The following is a 24,143-nucleotide window of genomic DNA, read 5'->3' as shown; positions in this document are numbered from 1 at the left end:
AAACCAAAAACCAAAATCCTGATGCTTGGCACAATATTAATGAGCACTGAAAATCTGTGCCAACTAGGCTTATATTATGGTCTAGAGAGTAAAGCTTTTTTTTCTCTCCAGAGCTGAGGACCAAACCCAGGGCCTTAGCAAGCATTCTACCACTGAGCTAAAGCCCCAGCCCCGAGAGTAAAGCTCTTACAATGCAAGACTGATGACCCGAGTTTGATTCCTGGATCCCACAGATCCCACATAAAGGTGGGAGAAGAGAACTGATCCATAAAGTTGTTCTCTGACCTCCCTGCACACCTTAAACCCATCATAATATACAACAATTAAAAAGAAAAAAAAAGAGAAAGCTTGGACTTATGCTAAGCAAAATAAGCCAAACACAACAGGATATCTACTATCTAATGAAGTTTCTAGAGCAGAGAAATTCAAACCTCATGAAAACTGGAGCTGGAGTGAAGGAAATGGTGCATTATTGCCTAATAGGTGCAGTGTTTCGCTAAAGTTGGTAAGAGCTTTGGAAACAGTAGTGATGATTATGCAACACCCCACCAACTTCGTACAACTGAAGAAGAGTTAACGGCATGTTTCGTGTTTTACAGTCTACCACACACATACAAATGTGGCAGAAAAGACGACGGCGACGAGCAGGACGAGGGAAGCTGGGACAGGCTACAGCCTTTTTTCTTTCCCTTCCTCAAAATGTGCTTGTTTGTATTTTATTTTATGCATATGAGTGTTTTACCTGCATGCATGTGTGTACACCGCATATGTCTGGTGCTCTCAAGTCAGAAGAGGGTACCTGAGTCCTGGAACTTGAGTTATAGATGGCTGTTAGCTTCCCTGTAGGTGCTAGAAACTGAACTCAGGTCCTCCACAGGAGCAACAGATGCTCTTAACTGCTGAGCCATCTCTTCAGCCCTTTCTTTGAATTCTTTTTGCTATTGTTTGTTTGTTTTTGAGATAGGGTTTCTCGGTGTAGCCCTGGCTGTCCTGGAACTTACTCTGTAGACCAGGCTGGCCTCAAACTCAGAGATCTGCCTGCCTCTGCCTCCCAAGTTCTGGGATTAAAGGTGTGCACCACCACTGCCCGGCTTCTCAGTAGGTTTTTAAGCTTGCTCTCCACTTACGTGATAACTGATATCTTTTGGGATAATGGTTAGGTTTGGCACAGACAGCACAGGCTGGTATCTTCAAGGAGGTTGGGCCAAACAGGCCCCGTTTACCTCCATTTTATCTGCAAAGCATCATTTACACTCTGGAAGTACAAATTAGTTTTGAGAAACAACAACAACAACAACACACACACACAGAAAAAAAAAAGAAAAAAACAAACAAATTGGTTTTGAAGTCCTGAAGTAATTTCTTACACCAGATGCTGAGAGTTTGCAGATCAGCTCACTGAACTTCTGACAGCGGCTCATTTCACTGAGCGTCACAGTACCTGCCGACACCCATCCAGTAGCAGGCACACTCTGCGTGACTTTGGCAGCCAGCTGTTTTCTGCATGTCTCACTGCCAGTGGACCTTCGAACAGTCTGCTCTGTACCAGCCATCTTAACCTACCCTTTCCCTTTGGCTGGGGGGCGCTGGCATTAGTGGCAGCAGTGTGGTGGTGGCTACAAAACACAAGTTGGCTGCAGTCACTCTAACAGTGGTAGACGGGCCAGCACAAGCTAGGTCTTGTAGTGCCCAGCACTATGAAAGGAAAACCTTAAATGATCCAAATTCAAACTCTGAAATACAATTTCAAGTGATGCAAATGTGCATCATTTTCACACAACTGAAAAGTTTTTTGAAATCTAGGAGCTGGGGAGCTGGGTCAGCACATAAAAACAGATGTTATGCAAACCTGATGATCTGAGTTTGATTCTCAGAACCCAAGTAAAAAGAAGCCAGATGTGGAATCCCATGCCTGCAGCTCAAAACCTAATTGGTCTTAAAAATAAAAACCTGGAGCCAGATATTGGGGTAAATGCTGAAAGATCAGAGAGACAAAGGAGCAAACCATAGCAACCTCTTACCTTACCAACTCCTCAGCCTGAAAGGGTAAGCTCCTGTCTCCTCCCCCAAAAAGGTGAGCTCCTGTCTCCTTCCCCTTATATTCCTCTCTCCGCCCAGCCATATCACCTCCCGTCTCAACCTCCTTAGTGCTGGGACTTAACATTTATGTTTCTGAAGTATTGAGATCAAAGATATGAGATCCCAAGTGCGGGATTAAAGGTGTGTGCCACCACTGCCTGGCTTCTATGGTTAACTAGTAGCTAGCTCTACATTCCGATCTCCAGACAAGCTTTATTTGCTAGAACACAAACAAAATATCAAAACACATGCCTATAATCCAGTACTCCTAGAGTGAGCTAGAGGCAGATAAGGTCAGCAGAAGCTGATGGTTTTGAAGATGTATTTATTTTGTGGTGTGTGTATACATGCATGTGCACACACAGGCACAGTGTGCCACGGTGCACCACTAAAGGTTAGATGCTGTTCAGTGCTGTGTACACCAGGCTGATGACCAGTGAATTTATGAGGATCCTCCGGTTTTCACCTCACTCTGGAAGCACTAGGACAACTGATAGGTTCTAAGAATTTGAACTTGAGGCCTCAAATGTTCTGCCCACTGAATCATCACCTTAACCCAAATTTTGTTAAAGATTGGATAATTCACAAGACCCAGAACATATCAGAAAGTACACAGAGATGTAGCTCAATGGTAGAGTATATGGTTAGAATGTATAAGATCTGAGCTCACCCCAGCACCACAAAATAAGAAAAGATTATACAGTAAGGAGCTCCCAACTCACTCTCATGAGCATCACACCCCAGCAAGTCGGCAAGGAGGAGGAGCAGTGATGCTTGGTGGCACAGGTCTGTAATCCCAGCTGCTCAGGAGGCCGAGGCAGGAGGATTACAAATTCAAAAGGTATGCCTGGATTACAGAGTGAGTTCAAAGAGCTTAACAAGACCATGTCTCAGAATGAGAGGGCCGGGAATACACAGCTCAGTGGTGCCCAATGCCTAACTGGCCTGAGGATCTAAATTTGATTATTAGTACCACAAAATAAAGGTTAAAATTCAGTGTGTAAAAGGCTTATCAGCGGGTTTGGGGAGGCAGATGTAGGAGGATTATCTATGAGTTCAAGGCCAGCCTGGTCTACAGAGTGAGATCCAGGACAGCCAGGGCTACACAGAGAGACCCTGTATCAAAAAACCAAACAAACAACAGAGAGCTATCTTCTGTTCTCAGGGTCTCTCCTTCCTCTAGTGCTCATTTGGTCTCAGTCATGTGATCTTGGGCACATGACCTAACCTCTACTAGTTGAGCTTCCACCCAGAAATTAACAGTAAAACCTTCCTCCCACTGACTTATCGGGCTGTCATCAAGAGCAGATAAGATAATCTGGGCTGGTGACACATTCACCCAGTTAACTCTGAAAGTGCTGTTGTATTTAATAATAAACGAAACCGTTAGAGCTACAGACAAAACCAGAGTCTCCAGGAACTCCCATCTCCCTTTCCTCCTTTCCCTCTCCAGGGCTATCTCCAGCTAACACTAGAAAAATCAGTCTCCAGGAACTCCCATCTCCCTTTCCTCCTTTCCCTCTCCAGGGCTATCTCCAGCTAACACTAGAAAAATCAGTCTCCAGGAACTCCCATCTCCCTTTCCTCCTTTCTCTCTCCAGGGTTATCTCCATCTAACACTAGAAAAACCAGAGACTCCAGGAACTCCCATCTCCCTTTCCTCCTTTCCCTCTCCAGGGCTATCTCCAGCTAACACTAGAAAAACCAGAGTCTCCAGGAACTCCCATCTCCCTTTCCTCCTTTCTCTCTACAGGGCTATCTCCATCTAACACTAGAAAAACCAGAGACTCCAGGAACTCCCATCTCCCTTTCCTCCTTTCCCTCTACAGGGCTATCTCCAGCTAACACTAGACACAGTGCACTTGGTATTTGTCTCCCCAGGCAAACAGAGGGTAACTGGGAGAGCCGGCTTTCCCCGCTGCACATGGTAGACTCAGGATACAATCCTGCTAATTTAGGAACAGACTGCCAGCTCCAATGACCCCTTTAGAATCAAACCAAACATTCTGTCACACAAACTGAAAAGCAAGGGAAAAACATTCTAACTTCCCTTTCTAATCAAGAAAAGGACAAAGGGATAAAATCTAGAACCTAGAGAAAGGGTCAGGCCTGTTGCAACACACCTTTGAATTTCAGCACTTAATGGGCAGAGGAAGGTAGATCTCTGAGTTCCAGGCCAGCCAAGGACATGGACACTATGTCTCAAAACCCTCCACCTCCCCCAAAAGAGCCTGTAGATAAGGAAACAAACCGGAGAAGGCAAAAACTTCCGAGTCAAGATGGAAGCTTTACAGCTACTTCTACTTTACTTTTAGATTTCTCTTCTTCCAATTTTATATGTATGAGTGTATGACTGCATGCATGCATGTGTACCACATGCATGAAGTGCCTGTGGAGGCCAGAAGAGGATATTGGATCCCCTAGAACTGGAGTTACAGACAGTTGTGAGGAGCCATATGGGTGCTGGAAACTGAACCCGGGCAGCCCGAAAGAGCAACCAGTGCTCTTAACTGCTGAGACAGCTCTCTAGCCCTACTTCTTAAAGAGAATGAGAGAAAACTCCAAGGACCAATAGTAAGCTCTTCATTCTAACGCAGAAGCCACACAATTCCCATATGCAAACTTTCTAGAACTAAGCCAAAAACTTTCTGAACTCAGACTGTGAAAAATTTAACCCAAATAAACATCAACCAGTGTGTCAGTGAACTGAATAATCCAGATGAAATGTACAAATCCATAGAGAAACACAAACCATCTAAACTGACTCATGAAGAAAAAAAATTTGAATAGATTTACACCTAGTAAGGAAACGAAAACAGATCAGCTCAGAGATGTAACTCTTGGCTAGCATGCACAAAGCCCTGAGTTCACCCCAGAACCACAAGAGTTTAAAAAAAAAAAAAAAAAAAAAAAAGGAACTAGGAACACGGTTTAGTCAGGAAAGTGCCTGCCATGCAGACATGAGGACCCAAGTTCTGAGATCCCTAGCACCCATGCAACCATATAAAAACCAGGTGATTTACACCTGTAACCTCAACACTGAGGGAGGCAGAGGTCGAAAGGATCCTTGAAGCTAACTGGCCAGCCTAGCCAAAGTGATGAGGTCTAGATTCAGTGAGAAGAGACTATTTTAAAAAATAATATGAACTGGACAGTCGTGGCGTGCGCCTTTAATCCCAGCACTCAGGAGGCAGAGGCAGGCGGATCTTTGTGAGTTTGAGGCCAGCTTGGTCTATAGGGTTCTAGGACAGCCGAGGCCAGAGGCCAAACAGAGAAACCCTGTCTCAAAAAATAAATAAACAACAAAAAAAACAAATAAAAATATGGGAACTGGTCGGGTGATGGTGGTGGTGGTGGTGGTGGTGGTGGTGGTGGTGGTGGTGGTGGTGGTGGTGGTGCATGCCTTTAATCCCAGCACTCAGGAGGCAGAGCCAGGCAGATCTCTGTGAGTTCGAGGCCAGCCTAGTCTACAGAGTGAGATCCAGGACAGGTACCAAAACTACACCATGAAACCCTGTCTCAAAAAAAAAAAAAAAAAAAAAATGTGGCAACTGGCTAAGTCAATAAAGCACATGCTCTGAAAGCATGAGGACCTGAATTCAGATCCCCAGAACTCACATAACAACAAAAAAGCAAAGTGTGGTTACACATCTGTAACCCTAGCACAGAGGTGCAGGGCCAGGTCCTTCCCTGCAGCTTGCTGGCCAGCAGGTCTAGCTGGTATCTGAGCATGACTTCAGTGAGAGAAACCCTCACACCCAATGTCAACCTCTGGTCTCCAAAAGCATAACACACATGCACACATGTGCACATATACATTCTACATACACATACACAAAAGATGGAATGAAATCAATAAAGACACCTAATATTGACACGTGTCCAGACACACTTGCACACCCTAATACATGTGAACAGTACATGTTCCTCCTGGCCCAAGAAAAGATAAAATCCTCAAAACAACCCAGACCTCTTCAGTGGTCACTTCTAGCATACAATTAAAGGTCCCCAGTACCATATAAAATCCAACCTGGTGGCTCAAGTTTATAATCCCAGCACTGAGAGGTTGGAGGCAAAGGGATTTAATTCAAGGTCATCCTCTACCGCTTGATGAGTATAAAAAAAGTCTCAGGCTACAAGAAATCCTATCTCAAAAACAAAACAAAAAGCCTAACAAGACAACACCCACAGCTGAAGAAACTGAAAACCACTTAGTTAAATGGAAGGCATCCCATATTTAAAATGATGACATTATCTCAAATGACTTACAGATTCAAGGCAATCCCTACAAAATCTCAACAATGCTCTTTACAAAAATAGGAAAACTCATTCCAAAATTCAGATGGAATCTTCTTGTTGTGTTCTTTTGAGAAAGGTCCCTTTCAATGTGCATCCAAGGCTGGCCTTCAACCCGCAGTGGTCCTCCAGCCTAAGCCTCTCAACTGATGGGCTGACAACCACGCACCACCACCCCTAGCTTCCTATGGAATCTTAAGGGAACCTTCAGGGCCAAAACAATCTTGAAAAGGAACTAAGTTACACCACTTAAACTAATCTCAAAACTTACAGTAGGCCTGATGTGGTGGCACACACCTTTAATCTTGGCACTTGGGAGGCAGAGGCTCGCAGATCTCTGAGTTTGAGACAAGTCTGATCTACAGAATTCCAGGACAGTCAGGGCTACACAGAGAAACCCTGTCTCTAAAAAACAAAAGGCAAACAGACAAAGCAACAGCAAAAAAAGTTACTGCAAAGCTATATAATTCAAAATAATGTAAAGCTGGACAAGGTGCCACCTGCCTGTAATATCAGCTCCTCAGGGGAGAATAAAACAGGAGAGTCCTAAATTCAAGGTTAGCCTTAACAACACAGCAAAATTCATCTAAAAAAAAAAAAACAAAAACCAAAAACTATCTCAGTCAGGCGATGGTGGTGCATGCCTTTAATCCCAGTACTCGGGAGGCAGAGACAGGTGGATCTCTGTGAGTTCGAGGCCAGCCTGGTCTGCAGTGTGAGTTCCAGGACAGGCTCCAAAGCTACACAAAAGAAAACTCTGTCTCGAAAAACCAAAGGGAAAAACAAACAAACAAACAAAAAAACCCAAAACTATTTATCGCTCGCTATGTATGTCATCGCTGGGGCTGGAGAGATGGCCCAGTGGTTAGAGTGTTTGTTAGGAGGACCTAAGTATAGATCTAAGCACCCCCCTAACAGGCTGAGCATGGGCTTGCACTTGCCTATAACCCTAGCACTGTGGAAGGGCAGAGACAGGAGGATCTCCAGGCTTGTTGACTGCCAGCCTACCCCAAAACAAACAAACACACAAACAAACAAAACCACAGCACCAACTTCGTTTAGAAGACAGACCCTGCCTCAAGAGTGAGGCAGAGTGACAGATGAGGATTAGGGTCAAGCCTGAGCTTCCCTGGGTCAGGTGCTGCAGGACAATTACCTGATGGCTCCCACAGGCTGCCAACAAAAGCAGAAGCCCATCTGGCCAGCTTTCGCTCTCAAGTACTTCCCCTTTCACTTTCCCACAGCACAGCACAAGGTGTAGTACACAGTTATTCCGAAAGGAAAACAAAGGCCAACCGAGACCGACCAATCTGGTGTTTGATTATTAAGTCGGAAGTGGCAGATCTGTTTTATTTTATTAATCAAGGGACACTTTTTATCTATATAACAACAGAGCCAACAACTCCCAGCCTTTTGGGCTCTTTCATTACCGATTTTCCCTATTAGATTTCAAAACAGCCCATGAAAAGTAAACGCGGTTATTCCTCCACTGGAGAACTGAAAGAAACCAGGCTCAGGAACATGAAACGATTTGTCTCAAGTCTCACACCATCAAGTGACACAGCCAAAGTCTGCACACAGGTAGTGAATTTCAGAGTTCTCCCTCTTCATTACTTTGGAAAGACCAGCAAGTAGACATGAATCCAGGCCATCTCGCTGGCTAACTAAAGGAAAGTGCTTCCGAATCTGGTAACTAAGAGGACAGTAAGCCAAGCTGGGAAAGAAAAGGGAGCCTTCTTTCCCTGTAGTCCACCCACACATCGTTTGGACTTTTGCCGGATCGACTCCGGCTGCACATCCACACCAAAGTCATTTGCTGTCCTACCCAAGCGGAACCCTGGTGGGCAGGTGACTGAAAGCCGGGCCGGTGGGGCCAACCAAAAACGGAAAAAAAGGGGAGGGGAGGGGAGGGGTGGGGGAGGAAGGAGGGGACGGAAGAGAAGAGAGAAAAGAGAAAAGAAAATTAAGAAAGAAAGAAAAGAAAAGGCGAACCCCCAAAGCATGTAAAAAGTTGTCGGCCGGGCGGTAGTGGCGCATGCCTTTAATCCCAGCACTCAGGAGGCAGAGGCAGGAGGATCTCTGTGAGTTCGAGGCCAGCCTGGGCTACAGAGTGAGATCCAGGAAAGGTATCCAAAGCTACACAGAGAAACCCTATCTCGAAAAACAAAACAAAAAACTGAAAGCTGTGCTTGCAACAACTCGCACGGATTCCGCATCTCAATTGTCCCGCGGGAACCACTGCCCAAAGCGCATGCGCGAGGTCCGCCCCGGGCTGAAGAGACAAGCCTATCTCAGCCCCGGAGTCCGGCGCCGTTCCTACTGCGCACGCGCCACTCGCGCGCGCACGCGCATCTTGACTATAGTGTTTCCCTAGTCCTCGGCTCTCCCACTCTGACCCAGAACACTGGCCTCCGTGCCCGCAGCTCCCGCTCCACGCCCCTCACCTTGCGCCCGGTCTTCTCCCGGAGGGCCTTCAGCCGTTCTTTCCGCCGCAGCGCCTCCTCCTCAAGGCGGCCCACACCTGCAGCAGCCGCCGCCATTTTACCCGAGGCCCCCTCCTTGTCTCTCCGCTCTGCGCAGGCCCAGTGAGTAGAAGAACGGTTTCTGGCCAATCCCGGGACGCGAACGGAGAGCCGGAAGCCCTGAGAACCAATCAACGCTGAGTTGCTACAGGAGGACACGCCCTTTGCTCTGGAGCAACCTGTACAGCGAGTGAGCCGGCTGGGTCGGGGAGAGGCGTGCAGGTTCGATTTGTCCAACACGAGTCAGTAAGAGAGCAAGTAGAATCAGACCTGAGAGGAAGAGATTGGAGTGAGTCGATGGCCCTGGTGTTGCCTAACCACTACCCACCTCTCCCGGTCGCCCTCTTAGAACGCTTAACCCTCCTTATCCACTTGTGCTGATCCTTCAGGGAGCGGATGCCTTGAGAAACATTCCCTGGGCCGGGTGTGGTGGCGCACGCTTATAATTCCAGCGCTTCCGAGGCCGGGGCAGCAAAATTATGGGCTCGAGTTCAGTCTGGGTTACGTAAGGAAATCGTCTTAAAGCACCACCACCAGACACCAGAAACCTCTCTCCTCCACGGACAGCAGCCAGGGGCACCTCGGACTCGCCTGATGCGTTGCGCCTAAGCCTCTCTGTCCACTCTCTGCTCCAGACCTGCACAGTTCGAGGCCTGGCTGCATGGCCTTTTCCTTTGAACTCAAGAATGACCCCTCATCCCTTTCTGGAGCAGCAGCGCACTCAGGGTCAGGCTCCGGTCTCTGGAGAAAAGCAAACACCAACCAGGGCCAAGGAAGCGCCACAGAGCTTACTCCATCCTCCCAGTTTATGAAGAGGTTGTAGCAGACGGCCCCAGATGCATGCACGCCTTCCTTCCCTACCCTTCTTTCCAGGAGATGACTAGCCCGTTAGCAACGGTGCTCCCTGTCTGGAATGTGTGTTATAAAGCTGGTCCACAGGTGAATGCTCTCCCCTTCTAGCTCCTTCAAATGCCACAGCCCCCTAACCTCACTGTCCTCCTGGGTTAACCTGTCTGGGACCTTCCATCACAGTAGGAGACGGGGTGGCTGCCTAGCGTATAGGTTATCCGTGCTTAGGAAATGTCAGCTCAGACCAGGATGCATGGGCCATTCACTCCAAGAGTGCAAAACAGGACAGGAATAAGGACAAAGTCAGCCTTCTCTTGGCCACCCAAGATCTAGGGCACTCCAGACTGATCACTCCCTAGGACCGATCGGATCTGTCTGATCTAGCAAACTTTACCCCACTCCTAAACAAAGAACCTGATTCCTATCCAACACCAGGGACTCCCTCACTTCACAAGCAGTCTGGGCACAAGGAAAGGGACGGGGGTGAGGGGTGGCAGTGACCCAGGAAAGAGTCAGCCAGGCCTAGATCCCTTGTTCTTGCTGCCCCTGTGATCCTCATTCCACCAGTCTGGGCCTCAGTTTTTCCATTCATTAAAATCGGCATGAGGCACCCCTGAGGCATCTCCCTCAGGTCAAACGAACAAAAATGGCAAGCAAGTACTGGGCCCCGGGAGGAGGGCTTGACCCCAAGGGAGCAAGTGGGAAGGCTTCCTAGAGGGAGTGGGCCGGAGGTCCACTTGACTCAGGATCTGCCCGACGGAAGGACGCGCTCCTCTGCAGGTAGGTTTGCGGGGCAGTCCGCTGACAGTTCTTCCCATCCAGCTCAGCACTCAGCAAGAACTCAAAGGGGGCACTTGTCTTCCATCAAGCTCTCAGAACAGAACCTTGCACGTAGTTAGCGCCACAAGTGGTCCTCATGGACGACGTTATTATTAGTATTTGTTGGAGGGCCCTAGTCACCCCCGCGCGAACCGCAGTCCCTTCCTGGCATAGCGATAATGCCGAGCCTGATAGACTATATACCAGGTTGGACCACTCAGGAAGCCTGTGCCCGCCCCCTAACCCGGGAGGCTTGAAATGATGCTGCGGGTGGTTCTGAATGGACTCTGCCGGCGAGGGGCGGGACTCGGCGCGACCTCCCGGGCCGCCCTGACCTCAGGCTCCTCCTCCAGCATGACTCCCCGCCCTTTGCACAGTCCTGGGAGAGGCGGGGCGGTGGCTCCGCCGCGACAGACAGCCGAGTGTAGGAAGCCGGCCCGGAGGAGGAGGAGGAGGAGGGGCGTGTAGACTTTGGTGACTGAACGCGACAGGGTCGGGAGCCGCGGACTTCCCCCCAGCAGTACAGAGCCGCTCCGCCCCGGAGTGACGCCCTCCCGCCCATGGGCCTGGCCCGGGGCAACCGGCGGGCGGCGCGGAGGAGGTGGCGACAGGTGGCGCGCAGCAGGGCCAGAGCCGGGTCAGGCCATGGCCGCCTCGGAGCGGCTCTACGAGTTGTGGCTGCTCTACTACGCGCAGGTGAGCCCGTCCCGCCCCTGGTCCGCGAGGCCCCCAGATCCCCGCGCGCGCGCGGTGCCAGCTGCACCTGCGTCCGGCGCCCCCACTCCCCCCGGGCCGCAGATAGGCGCGCGCACGCGGGGCTCCAGTCCCGCACACACGTGCGTGCCCCAGGCTGCCGGGATGTCTCGGGCATTTGTGCCAGGGGGCAGTGTTCGCGGGCGCCGCACTGTACTGCAAGTCCCCCAGCGAAACCGCGCAGCCTCAGTTACCCTGGGAGTCACTCCTCATCCCTTTCACGACTGGGTAAACTGAGACCTGCAAAGAAAGGGACTCAGTTTGAATGTAGGCTGTTTCGCCTGAGGGGCGCGATTACGATAAGTGGTCGTGGCTAGAATGTCATGTAGGCTGGGGGGCCCGGCAGGTGCCACTCCTTACTGTGATCGAACGTTAGTCGCCCCAGACTCCTCCGGAGAAGTACTTAGTGCCGAACTCTTGCTGCGCTTGAGGCAACCTTAGTCTACCTCCATTCTGCAGTGGGGCCGGGTCGTCGGGGGGTGAAGCCGGGAAGGAGTTCTGACAGGGACCCTCGGGAGGGTCTGTGACCCGTGTGATTCAGACTCCACGTGACTGTCACATACAGAAGCCCCGCTTTCCTTCGGCACTGGAAGCAGGGAGTGATCCTAGGGTCACGCCTCCCTCCTTGCACCTGCTTGGCACTAGGTGCCTAGCTCAGGTGTGCCCTGGACACAATGGTCCATTGTGTGTCCCTGAACAGCTTGTCACTGGGAGCAGGGATGTGGGGAGAGCTCACGCTCAACCTTGGCCCTCTGAAGAGGCTGGCTGATGGTCCCTTCGGATCATAGGGTCTCAGTCTTAAGAGTCACAGCTTCTTTCGCTTGGACTGGTGGCGTGTAGAAGAGTCCCTCCTAGAGCAATCCAGCCCAAGCTCATTGCACCTTTAAGCCTCTCAGGACCTGTCTGTAAAATCAACACGATCTTGCCGTCAGGCCACCTGGACTTTGTAGAGAAGGGGCCGCTATGGCTGGTGTAGGTCAGAAAAGTCTGCCTTGGCCGGGTGGTGGTGGAGCATGCACTCGGGAGGCAAAGCCAGGCAGATCTCTGTGAGTTCGAGGCCAGCCTGGTCTATCTATAGAGCAAGATCCAGGGCAGGCACCAAATCTACACAGAGAAACCCTGTCTTGAAAAACAAAAAAGAAAAGAAAAGAAAAGAAAAGAGAGAGAGAGAGAGAGAGAGAGAGAGAGAGAGAGAGAGAGAGAGAGAGAGAGAGAGAGAGAAGCCTGCCTCCCCTGCACTCAGCCTCTGTGTCTCCATCCTAAAGGGAGATGACCAGGTGAAGAGAGAGTAAACCAGGTAGTGAATCCCAAGAGCTGTCACTGTTGGGTTCTCAGGCTGGGTGGTCGGCTGCTGGAGAGGCCCTGGTACAGCTTTCATAGTTGCCAGGCTGAACTCTGTCTGGTGATGAGATGTTAGCACTCCTGTCCGCCGTGTGCCCACCTCCTCCCAGATGGCCTCTTAGAGTAGGGCGCAGGTGTGGGGCACGAGCTGGCTCCTTGTAGTCTTGGAAGTCTGGACAGGCAGGGGGCAGCCTGGGACCGAGCCAACAAATAAATCCAGGATGTGAGAGCAAACCCAGGAGCTGGGTGGGGCCAGGCTGCCTGGGGAGAGGAAGCCAGGCAGCCTCCCAGTGCAGCCTTCCTGCCTGCTCCCAGAACAGTCCCACCCCTTTGCTGGGTTCCGAAGAGAGACAGTGCTGCTAGGGACCCAGTGTGTTTGTGTCCTGGGGTGGGTGAGGCAAGCATGGAGCCGACGGGTGCTAAGAGACCCTCAGAGCTCAGCGTGATGGCGCATGCCTGTGATCCAGCATGAGAGAGGTTGAGGCAGGAGGATTGCCAAAAGTCTGAAGCCGATCTAGGCTACAGACTTTTGAGACTTGTCTCAAAAGGAAAGAAAAGAGACCCCTTTTGTCAGTCACCAGCCAGCCAGCCAGCAACTCAGGGGGCCCCTCCCTTCAGAGCTACCTACCATCTGCTGGCAAACCTGTTTCCCCAGTTGTGGGTCTGGGTGAGGACGGGGGAAGCACCCCAGTTCCTGCCCTTCCTTCCCCCTAAAAGACCCCAGATTGCCTGGACAGACATGCTTTCCCTCACCTACATGGACCCTGCCCTCTTGGTGGGCTCTGGGAGGACATGGGGGAGGGACAGTACCAAAGTGCCCCCTGGAGATTACTTAGTTGGAGTGCCTCAGGGTTTTCTTGGGGAAACCAAGTCACGGTCATCAGAAGAGTTCCTTTAGCCACCAAAGCTTTAGCGTGTGGTCAGGAAGCCTCAGGTGGATCTTTACCTGGGACAACCCCTGTAGTTTCCTCTACTGGAGACTGTCTTAATCTTCACATGTTTACCACAGCTTCTCAGAACCTGACATTCAGTGAGTGTTCCCGGGTGTTAGCCCAATGACTGGATGAGAAGATGCCCAGGGTAGTGACCAATCGGGAAGTCAGCCCGGAGCAGGCACAGTTGGGATTTTAAGGGCTGAAGGCCAGGAACAACAAGAATGAGCACAGAGCAGTGGAAAAGACAAGAAGCAAGCTTTCAGTCAGGCATGGTGGCAGGGCTGTCTGTCTGCCACCCCCTTCATCTTTAATCCCAGCACTCGGAAGGCAGAGGCAGGCGGACCTCTGGTGAGTTCCTGGCCAGCCTGGTCTACAGAGTGAGACCCTGTCTGAAGGAAAAGGAGAAGCTGCAGCAGCCAGTTGTCAGGAGTAGGGAGCAGGGCAGAGCCAGCATGGTGAATGGTGGAGCACACCTACCAACGTGTCCTCAAGAAGAAATGGGAGACGCATGACAGGGCCGGGAGACTGGGACAGACAGCACCTGGCAGGCTGGCGTTTGGGAAACATGTAAAAGTTAATGCAAAATAGCATGTAAATGAACAGCCCCTTTGCAGGCTGGAGCAGTAGTGTTGCTCACTGGCCCTCCACCCACTGATGGGGGAGCTGAGGGTCACAGAGGGTGGCAGGACAGGAAATCCAAGCTGAAATCGCCAGTTATGTCACCGAGGAAGGACTCAGAGGCGGTGTCCAAGTAGTTCTTTAGTTTTACTCATTTTTCTCTCTGGTCTCTTATCCTTGTCCAGTGAGCTCTCCTGCCTCATGGAAACTTGACCAGACCTCTCTGCTTCTCTAGATCCTTAGCCGGGTCCTAATTCTTCCTGGACCTCAGTTTACCTCCTGTGTGTGTGTGTGTGTGTGTGTGTGTGTGTGTACATATACACATATGTGTACATACATGTGGAGGCCAAAGAAAGACATCACGTGTGTGGGTGTTTTGCCTGCATGTATGTCTGTGTATCATATACATGGCTGGTGTCCATGGAGGCCAGAAGAAGGCATTAGATCCCCTGGAAATGGAATTACAGACAGTTCTGAGTCACCACGTGGGTGCTGAGAATTGAACCCAGGTCTTCTGGAAGAGCAGCTAGTGCTCTTAACCACTGAACCATGTCTAGTCTTCCATCTTATTTATTTATTTAGACAGTCTCACTGTGTACCCGTTGATGGTCTGGAACTGATTATGGCTTTGGAACAGGCTGGCTTTGAACTCAGAGATCTGCCTGTCTCTGCCTCCTGAGTGCTGCATCTAATTTCTAAAAGCACATTTCAAAAATGTATTAATTTGTGTGAGTGAGCACACATATGCCATGATGTATGTGTGAAGGTCAGAGGACAACATCCAGGAGGAGGTCTAACATGTTGGCCCCAGGGATCGAACTCTGCTTGTCAGCCTTGGTGATAGGTGCCTTTACCTGCCAAGCCATCTCACCAGACCTCCGCTTTATTGATGAAGCTCACTGGCCAGTGGAGTTTGAGGGACCTGCCTGTCATCACATCCCACTCCTGCCCCTCTCCCCCCAGAGCTGAGGCTGTAGATGCAACCCTGGCTTTTCTGGGTGCTGGAGGATCTAAAATCATGCTTGGACCCCAGGCACTTTACTGACTCAGTCAGATTCCTAGTGCTCTCATTTACTCTTTGGATTCTTGTTGTTGGTTGGTTGGTTTGGTTCGTTTTGGTTTTTTTGAGACAGAGTTTCTCTGTGTAACAGCTCTGGCTGTTCTGGAACTCGCTCTGTAGACCAGGTGGCCTCAAACTCACAGAGATCCACCTGCCTCTGCCTCTCAAGTGCTGGGATTAAAGGCATGTACGCCACTGCTTAGTTCTTACTTTCTTAAATGGGCAAATGTACCCAGCTCTTGGTCCCTTTCACACCTGAGGGGCAACTGGAGTTTCTTCCTCCCTGCCATCGTTGCTAAGGCAACTGAAGGAGGAGGAACTTTAGTGATAGAAAAATGAGCATAGAGCCTGGGGTTGGGGGGGAAAGGCTGGTATCCTTGGGGTTGTTATGACAACTGAGGAGCTGATGGGGAAGTGTGGGATCCCCATGGAAACAGGGTCAGTTACTATGGGAACCATGGCAGGAAATTCTCAATTTCCATAGTGATGGGACAAGGAAAATGTCTAAGTATTGAAGGGTGTTATGGGGACCAATTAGGTCCTCTCCTCTTAGTACTGCTTCAGGTAAGGGGCCAGAGACTGGCCTGGACACCCAGGCACTTACTGTGCTCAGTTGCTTCTGCTCCCTGGAAAAGTTGCCATCTTCCAGCTTCATCCCATGGCCTACAGTTCTTCTAATGTAGTTCGAAGCCACCTTTGGCCTGGCATTGCCTTCTCCCCTCTTAATGCTGTAGGGAGGATTTTAGGGTGAGAAGCTATCTTGTCCAGACCTATCCAATCCTATTTCTTCCTCTTTGTTCCTAGAGGTGGAGGTAGCTCTGAGGGATCACCCAGGATTGAACTGTGACCCCTCGCCCTGCTGCTTGGAGCTCTTCCCTGGGGATCACACTCTACCTCCTCTGCCTAAGGCAGCAAACTGGGAATTGCCCTGGAGGCCTCAGCTCTTGCCTGAGCCCCGGGCTGCCTCTTGCCTTCACTCATAGACAGGGATGGGGGTGTCCTAGAATGCCAGGAATCTGGGCTGACCAGAGCCCCTGGCTTGGGGCTCCCCGCCATCGCACCCTTTGCAATGCTGGATGATGCGGCTGCCACTGAGCAGACTGTTGCAGAGGCAGTGGAAGCTGGAGGTGGTGGTGCACTCTCAATCCCTGCACGGGAGGCAGAGGCAGGCAGATCTCTCTGTGAGTTGGAGGCCAACTTGGTCTACAGAGTGAGACCCTGCTCAACTCCCCCTGGCTCCACAAAGAGAGATATTGAAGCTCAGAGAGTTTTATGTTAAGTAACAGGCTACCCAGTGTTTAAACAGGGCCTGGGTTCCAAAACTCATACCCTCAGCCGCCAGTCCCACGAGTAATCCCTACCCAAACAGCAGCAATGAATTGTGTCTTTGGAGGGTTCTGATTCTGATTGAGGGCGTTTCTGAAGAGGACACATGGGAAGTAAGTGTGTAGTGCGCTCTGGGATGGGAGCAGCAAGCCACGCCCTTGGACTAGTGGGTTTGGGGAGCTGAGACTGGGGATGAGGGCATCACCTATGCAGAGCCTCCTGTCAGAGGAAACCATTGGCTTGCCCTGAAGATGGAGCCTGTGCCAGAGTAGTGACTGACGGATTCGGTGGTGGTGGTGGTGGTGATGTCTGCTGGAGGCTTGCACTGGCCTTAGGTTTGTCCACATAGCTCTGGAGGCTGTGTGGTGGCAGGCCCCTGACCCTCTGGTAGAAACTCCCCGCTCCAATGCCACATGGGCATGCCCTCAGCCCACCAGAGTTACCTCTGAGTTCTGAGAAAGTGGCAGTTCCATGCCCACCAGGAACTGTTTGTGCCTCACTAGCTCTTGGGAGTTCTTCCCCCCAATATTCTTTGAGTGTATTCGGGGCTGTTGAGGACAGGTTGGGGTGATGGTTAGTTAGCATCCATCCTTCTAGGGACAGTGACCTCTATTTTCTCCCCTATAGCAAGACCCAGGTACTCCCTCATAGGCTGAAGGGCTATGGCCTGGGTGGGCTTGGCCTGTGTGGTTGTTCCTCATCTGTCCCAAGGTTCCCCTTCAGAACTAGAAAGGGCTAGAGGAGCCAGTGAGGCGGAGGCTCTGAGATAGGGGCACAGACCTCAAGCTCTGCAGCCACACTTTCAGGCTCTGGACCCTGTCACAGGTGACACAACCATCCTGCTCCTGACCACTGCCCTGCCCTACCTTCACACACACACACACACACACACACACACACACACACGCTCGTGCGGGCTTCAGTAGACACTCTGATATTTAGCACTATAGTTTCAAACAATGGAATCCAGGTCAGAGCTGGCCCGGGGCATCCTAGGGAGAAGGAGTGAGGCCCAGAAGAAGAGAGGGACGGGCAGTTCCTCGGTTCCTCGTATCACTTGTTCTGGGCTTTTGACTCTTTCGTGCCCCTTCAGAGGCCATGAAGCCTGCCTTGATTGGCCTAGCCCTCAGCTGGCCCAGCCCACTCTGGAGCCTTTACAGGACGAGACAGGCCAAGGGTGTGGTGCGAGGGGTAGAAAGCTGGAGTGGCCATGAGGAAGATGGAAATTCCTGCTTAATTACCCCAAGCCCAAGTCATCGAGGCGGTCGAGTGGGGTGCAGAAGTCTGGGCCACAGTGTGGTCAGAGGACAGAAAGCAGGCCCTGGCTGCACAGGGACCTAGAGGGCCAGGCTCAGCAGTCGGGCCCTCCTTCTAGGCGTGGGGAAGAGTCAGCTGGGGAATTAGGGACCCAAAATTGTGGGTCAGAGGAGACTAGTTTGATAGGGGCAATGAGGGATAGGAGAGGAAAGACAGTGTTGTGTGTGTGTGTGTCTGTGTGTGTGTGTGCATGCATGTGTGAGTGTGTGTGTGTGTGTGTGTGCGCGCATGTGAGTGTGTGTGAGTGCGTGCGTGCGTGTGCGTGTGCGTGTGCGTGTGTGTGCGTGTGTGTCTGTGTGTGCTGATGCTAGCTGACTTACTCTCTGCCTTATTTTCTGAGACAGTCTCTCATTACACCTAGAACACATAGATTTCCCATGGCTGGCCGGCCTTGGAGCTCCATACCTGCTTGCCTCTGCCTCCTCACTGCTGAGGTTGGAAACATGTGCTGCTGTCCTCTGTGTACGGTGCTGGGGGTCTAAATGTGGTTCTTCATGGTTATATGGCAAGCATTCTGACTGAGCCATCTCCCCAGCCCAATGCTGGGACATTTATGAACCAGAAGGGTTCTATGAGGCCACTGAGGCAGGGGTCAGGGTCAAATGACCAGGTTCCCTAGCCTAAAACAAAGATCGGCTGCATTATCCCGGAAGGACTGGCTGGAGCCAGGGTGCTGAGTCTTCTCTGAGGCGTCCCACTGTAACGGGTTCAGAAGAAATGCCCTAGAAACCTGCTGTGCTCTGATAAAATGTCAGAGGGTCACCCTAGAGGGGGAAAGGTTACTCTGGTTCGTGGTTTTGGACGTTTCAATCCGCAGTGGTCTAGCTCTGCTGCTTTTATGCCTATGGCAGGACAGAAATATCATGACAAAGGAAAACTGTTTTACCTTATGTCAACCAGAAAGGGGGCCATGGGCAGGGTGGGGGAGACTATGCACAGGCCAGTCGTAAGTGCACAGGGACAAGACACAGCTCCCAAGGGTGTGTCCCATGGCACTTCTACTCCATCTGTCCCAGTAGCCCACCAGATTATAAACCTGTCAATGGATAATCCACTGATATGGTTAGAGCCTTCCTGATCCAATTACTTCTCTAAATCCCCACCACTTCTGCCTCAGAGACCAGGCCTTTAACATATGAGCCTTCAGGGTAATCCCCCAGATGTAACCTGGCCTTCTGAGGTGGTTCAGAGTCTGGGCATCATGGTCTTCCTGCTGGTTGATTGGGAAGGAGACTTCCAGGAAGGCTTGGAAGTCACAGTGATGTCGTGCTTCTTGATGTCCATGGTCCCTTTCTGGGTTTCCTGAGCTTTGCAAAAAGAGCTGGGCTGTGTAGTGAATGCCTGTAATCCCAGTTCTCAGGAGTGGAGTCAGGAGTTTAAGAATAGCCTTAGTTACCTAGAGAGTTCGAGGCTTGCTGGGGCTGTGTGAGACCCTGTCTCAAAAGTGGGGGAAAAACAGGCGAGGAGAGATAACTCAGTGTTTGCTTCACAAGCCTGAGGACCCATGTGAAAGCTGGGCATGGCGTCACGTGTCTGTAACCCTAATACTTGGGGGCAGAAACCAGTAGCTCCTGGGGACTCTCTGGATAGCTGGTGTAACCCAAATGGTGAGCTCTCCTTCAATGACAGACCTTGTCTCCAAAATATAAGGTGGAGAGTGATAGACACACACAGTTATCTCTGGTCTGCGTGCCACACATACAGCTATCTCTGGTCTACGTGCACACGCACGCACCCACGCATGCACATGCATGTGCACACACACACACACACACACACATGCATGCTCTCTCTCACACACACACACATGCATGCTCTCTCTCTCACACACACACGCCCATGCATGCTCTCTCTCTCTCTCTCTCTCTCTCTCTCTCTCTCTCTCTCTCTCTCTCTCTCTCTCTCACACACACACACACACACACACACACACACACACACACACACGCACATGCATGCTCTCTCTCTCTCTCTCACACACACACACATACACACTATAAATGATAGATAACATAGACACAGTGGTTAGCTGCTCCCATAGGTTTTGGGGGGCCTGCCCCCACTCTGCTGCCATCCATCCAGGTCAGGACATGCCACATGGGAGGAGATATGCTACAGGCAGCATAAACAAGCCAGTCAGCCTTTATAACAGTGGTTCTCAATCTGTGGGTCTTGACCCCTCTGGGGAATCAAAAGACCCCTTCACAGGCATCACCTAAGACCATCGGAAAACAGATGTTCATATTCCGATTCATAACTAGCAAAATCACAGTTATGAAGTAGCAATGAAAATAATGTTATGGTTGGGGTCAGCACAACATGAGGAACCATGTTACAGGGTGGCAGAGTTAGGAAGGGTGAGAACCGCTGCTCAGTGAAGTTTCCGCAGATCCTTAGGTATGAGGCCCTTGCCCCTAGGAGCAGTCTTTGGCCCTGTGGGCACGACTGAAGTGTGCCGTCTTGTCCGTCTCCGCTGTGGTTCTCATCTCTCTAATTTGGGAAAGGTCATTGCTCTTTGCTTGGGCCCCAAATTGGGGGAGGGACTAATGTACAAGCCAGGTCTCACTTCCATGTCCTGGAAATGGCGGCAAATGAGGGCAAATGGCTAGCTGTCTCACTGAGCAGAAGACCTGTGGAATCAGGTGGCCGGCCAGGTCCTGGTGAGGAACAGAGATATGGGAAGTCTTGCATGTTTTCCCCTAGGCTTGAGGTCCTGAGCCAGGTTGGGAATGTGGGTACTTAAAATGAAGGTTACTTGGCACCCTAACAGCAAGGATGGCACCCAGGGCAGGATGACCCCCACCCCGTGTGCTGTAGGCTCTGCCCGTAATGTAATGTGTTTGTAGCCCAGGGTGCCCCGGGGCCCCTCCACATCCCTGCGGTCTGCTGGGAGGAAGCGACTGCCCTCCCCCACCGTGACTCTGCGCTTCCTGCCCCAGCCAGGGTGGAGGAAACGTTTTTTCTGTTCACACCATAGTTTCCTTGGCGGCGCCCATACACTGGCTCAGCCACTACCCATCCCTCTTGTCCATGGAACCAGCTTTGGGGCCTGGGGTCCAGGTAAACAGCAAGGGTGGATGGAGGTTTCAGGACAAGGGTGGGCTGTTGTGCAAGGATGCTGTAGTGTTTTGAGGTGTAAGTGTGACTTGGGTGCCTATCCAACAGTGTGTGTGCATCCTGGTGCACATACAGCACCAGAAGGTTTTCAGGAGGTGGTGGCCGCAGAACTTGGAGAGGGTGGCAGCACAGGACACATCCCAAAGCTTTGGCTAGAGAGCAGCAGGTAGCTATTGAATGGGAGGGAGATCAGCAGCAGCACTAGTGTGGACCATAGCCACACCCCACTGAAGCTCCTCCTCTGCCTGTGTCAGGTCTGTGTGGGTACCAACCATTAGAATGGTGGGAACAAAGCCTGAAGGTTGGACTGAGAGAAGCAGATGAGGATCTGGAGGAGACCTGTAGATACCACAGTCCTCTGGTTCTGACCTCCCCAGTTCCTGTTCTCCAGGACCCATCCCCCTCTCCCTTTCTCCACCCCACACTCCACCTATAATCCGCCTGTCAACACCTGTCTTCTCTCTTCACTGAGTCTCCCCTCTCACTCTCCTGAAATCTTTTGTCAACAGAAGGACCTTGGCTACCTGCAACAATGGCTGAAGGCCTTCGTGGGTGCCTTCGAGAAGAGTATCTCATTAACCTCCCTGGAACCTCGGAGGTAAGGCTGGACTTGCACAGAGGTCAGGGCCAGGCGGCTAGAGCTGTCCTCGGTGCTCGGCAACTCTCCCTTCTCACAGGCCGGAGGAGGCAGCTGTGGAAGTCCCTCTGCTCCCCCTGGATGCTCTACATTCGCTAGCAGAGCAGCTGGACCAGGACGACCTGGAACAGGCCCTGCTCTTGCTGAAGCTCTTCATCATCCTCTGCAGGTGGCTCTCCCCTAGTGTCCTTTGAGGGTGGGCAGAGGCGTGGGTGTGTGAGCCAGGGAGGGAGGGGGGCCTGGGGCGTTAGCGTGACCTCTCTTGTTCTTCACCCCCACCCCAGGAACCTGGAGAATGTCGAGGCTGCTCGTGGCCAGGTACTGGTGCCCCGAGTGCTGGCACTGCTCACTGGATTGATGGCTAAGGTGAGGGGCCTGCCTGGATAGGGTGGAGGCAGCTACTGCGGTACGGCTGGCTAACCCCCTGCTCTCTCCCCACACTTCAGCTGAAAGGATCCTCCTCATCAAAGGAAGGCCATGGGACCCAGCTGGAGAATGTGGCCCTGCATGCTCTGCTCCTCTGTGAGGGGCTCTTTGACCCCTACCAGACCTGGCGGCGCCAGCAGAGTGGGTAAGACCCAGCCCTCCCTCCGGCAGGGAGACCTACAGGAGGCCAGGGAGACCTACAGGAGGCCAGGGAGACCTACAGGAGGCCAGGGAGACCTATAGGAGGCCAGGGAGACCTACAGGAGGCCAGGGAGATCTACCGGAGGCCAGGGAGACCTACAGAAGGCAAAGGAGACCTACAGAAGGCCAAGGAGACCTACAGGAGGCCAGGGAGACCTACAGGAGGCCAGGGAAAGGAAAGGGAGACCTACTGGAGGGCCAGGGAAAGGAAAGGGAGACCTACTGGAGGGCCAGGGAAAGGAAAGGGAGACCTACAGGAGGCCAGGGAGACCTACAGGAGGGCCAGGGAGGCCTACAGGAGGGCCAGGGAGGCCTACAGGAGGGCCAGGGAGACCTACAGGAGGCCAGGGAGACCTACAGGAGGGCCAGGGAGGCCTACAGGAGGGCCAGGGAGACCTACAGGAGGCCAGGGAAAGGAAAGGGATGGGATGGGACCATTGGTCTCATGGGACCAGCCTGTGTGCAGGCTGGAGGAGAAGGACCTGACCAAGGAGAGGTGAGAGTTCAGCTGATGGATCCCAGTGTGGGCTTCACCCCACCTCTCCCCACGCCCACCCCCAGGGAAGTCATCAGCTCCAGGGAGAAGAGCAAATACAAGTTCCCTCCCGTCACTTTGCCCTGTGAATTCGGAGCCTTCTTCCAAGGTCAGTCTCCAGCCAGCCCTGCCCCCAAACCTGGGTCCCCTTCCTGTAGTTCCCTGATGCCACCCACTGAACAGGAACTCCTTGGTGGTCTGGCCTGGAGGGCCACCGGAACCTCTAACAGCCAAATGGCAGTTTTGGGGTAGAGGGAAGAGAAAGGGCACGCTTGGGCAAAGGGCTTTTCTCCTAGGCTGCAGTGAGGACTTCCCATCAGGTGGGGGTTGATCTGTCCCCTGAACTGCTCATCTTCCTTCTCTCCCTGTCCAGTCTCTCTGGCCGGGGAGCCCCCACCTGGGCTCTGCCCTCCTCAGGCCCCTCTCTACACTAGCTGTCTCCACCTACTTCTTCTCTCCTGGAGGGGTGGCGGCCAGAAGCCCCTCTGATCACTTGTCCCCCTGGCTTCTTCCACTCACCGTTTCTTCTGCCCTGGGCCTTCCCCCTCCTCTCACTGGAGGGGCGCCAGGCAGCACTCGATATGGTCAGAGCAGGAAGGAACTGGACAGAGACAAGCAGGGCTGGGGAGCTGGATCCTTTTGGCTGGTTTAGCAAGTCAGTTGTTCATGACCCAGGAGGGGAGGTCCCTGGGGGAGCCCTGCCTCCATCTCCTGCAGCCCAGGCACTCTCAGCGCCCCCTAGATTTGTTTCCTCCCATGTGTAGGACCCTTCAGGGCGGCCTGATGGCCTCAGGATCGATTCTCATTCCTCCCCACTTCCGTCCCCACATCCCGAGAATGTCACCAATTACTCCTTCTCAGGGTGTTGACCCACGCTGTGTCCTCTCCCCTCACGGGGCAGTTTTATTCTTAGGTCTTGCCTCAAAAGCCCCACCGCAGGGAGGCCCCGACCCCACCCAGACCTACCTGTCTCAGTCACACCGTGTGACTCAGGCCTGGACCTTCCTGCTCTCTGGGTTTCACTTCACTTCCTGACGCCTTGTCCAGCTGGAGCAAGGCCACACGTGAGGCTATGAAAGCCCCTGGAAGTCCCCAGTCGGGGAGGGGAAATATCAGTGCAGTTGATGCAGCCTGGTCCCCAGAGCAGGGCACCAGAAGCTCCCGCTGTCACTGTCACGGAGGGAGAAGGAGCAGATTTGCATCTTAGAAGCTAAACCCTGTGTCTCTGTGGGGAAGCACAGTGGCTGTGTGTCACTCTGGGACATTGTCATTTTGGACGTAAGGAACTAGGAAGCTGCCTAGGCTCTCAGGG

The 24,143-nt window shown here is 52.1% G+C and overlaps 2 protein-coding genes across 7 annotated transcripts in view; one reads left to right on the top strand and one right to left on the bottom strand.

Annotated features, from left to right (window-relative positions):
- Positions 1 to 8,950, bottom strand: part of Ccdc12 (coiled-coil domain containing 12) — a 57,578-nt gene extending 48,628 nt beyond the window's left edge. Inside the window, exon 1 of the mRNA XM_015994406.3 lies at positions 8,820 to 8,950. Within this exon, the coding sequence (XP_015849892.1) occupies positions 8,820 to 8,915 (96 nt within the window). The 5' untranslated portion in view covers positions 8,916 to 8,950. The remainder of the gene's footprint in view (positions 1 to 8,819) is intronic.
- Positions 8,951 to 9,415: 465 nt separating this feature from the next.
- Nbeal2 (neurobeachin like 2) overlaps positions 9,416 to 24,143 on the top strand; it is a 33,369-nt gene continuing 18,641 nt past the window's right edge. For 3 of the 6 annotated variants that reach the window (XR_013052960.1, XM_076577161.1, XM_042281753.2), the window contains exons 1-6: positions 9,421 to 9,836; positions 21,542 to 21,630; positions 21,710 to 21,838; positions 21,954 to 22,035; positions 22,116 to 22,240; positions 22,858 to 22,940. Coding sequence is in view for 5 of the 6 variants with exons in the window: in XM_076577161.1 (XP_076433276.1) it covers positions 9,738 to 9,836; positions 21,542 to 21,630; positions 21,710 to 21,838; positions 21,954 to 22,035; positions 22,116 to 22,240; positions 22,858 to 22,940 (607 nt within the window). In the remaining variant the exon portion in view is untranslated. Of the gene's footprint in view, positions 9,837 to 10,950; positions 11,262 to 20,420; positions 20,976 to 21,541; positions 21,631 to 21,709; positions 21,839 to 21,953; positions 22,036 to 22,115; positions 22,241 to 22,857; positions 22,941 to 24,143 lie in introns of those variants that run through there. The other 3 variants (XM_076577158.1, XM_076577159.1, XM_076577160.1) reach the window with 3 other exon arrangements.

Source organism: Peromyscus maniculatus, chromosome 7, assembly GCF_049852395.1.
Source record: "Peromyscus maniculatus bairdii isolate BWxNUB_F1_BW_parent chromosome 7, HU_Pman_BW_mat_3.1, whole genome shotgun sequence".
In the NCBI taxonomy this organism is placed as follows: domain Eukaryota; kingdom Metazoa; phylum Chordata; class Mammalia; order Rodentia; family Cricetidae; genus Peromyscus; species Peromyscus maniculatus.
Note: the sequence above shows the minus strand (reverse complement) of the source record. Positions and strands in the feature narration are given on the sequence as shown.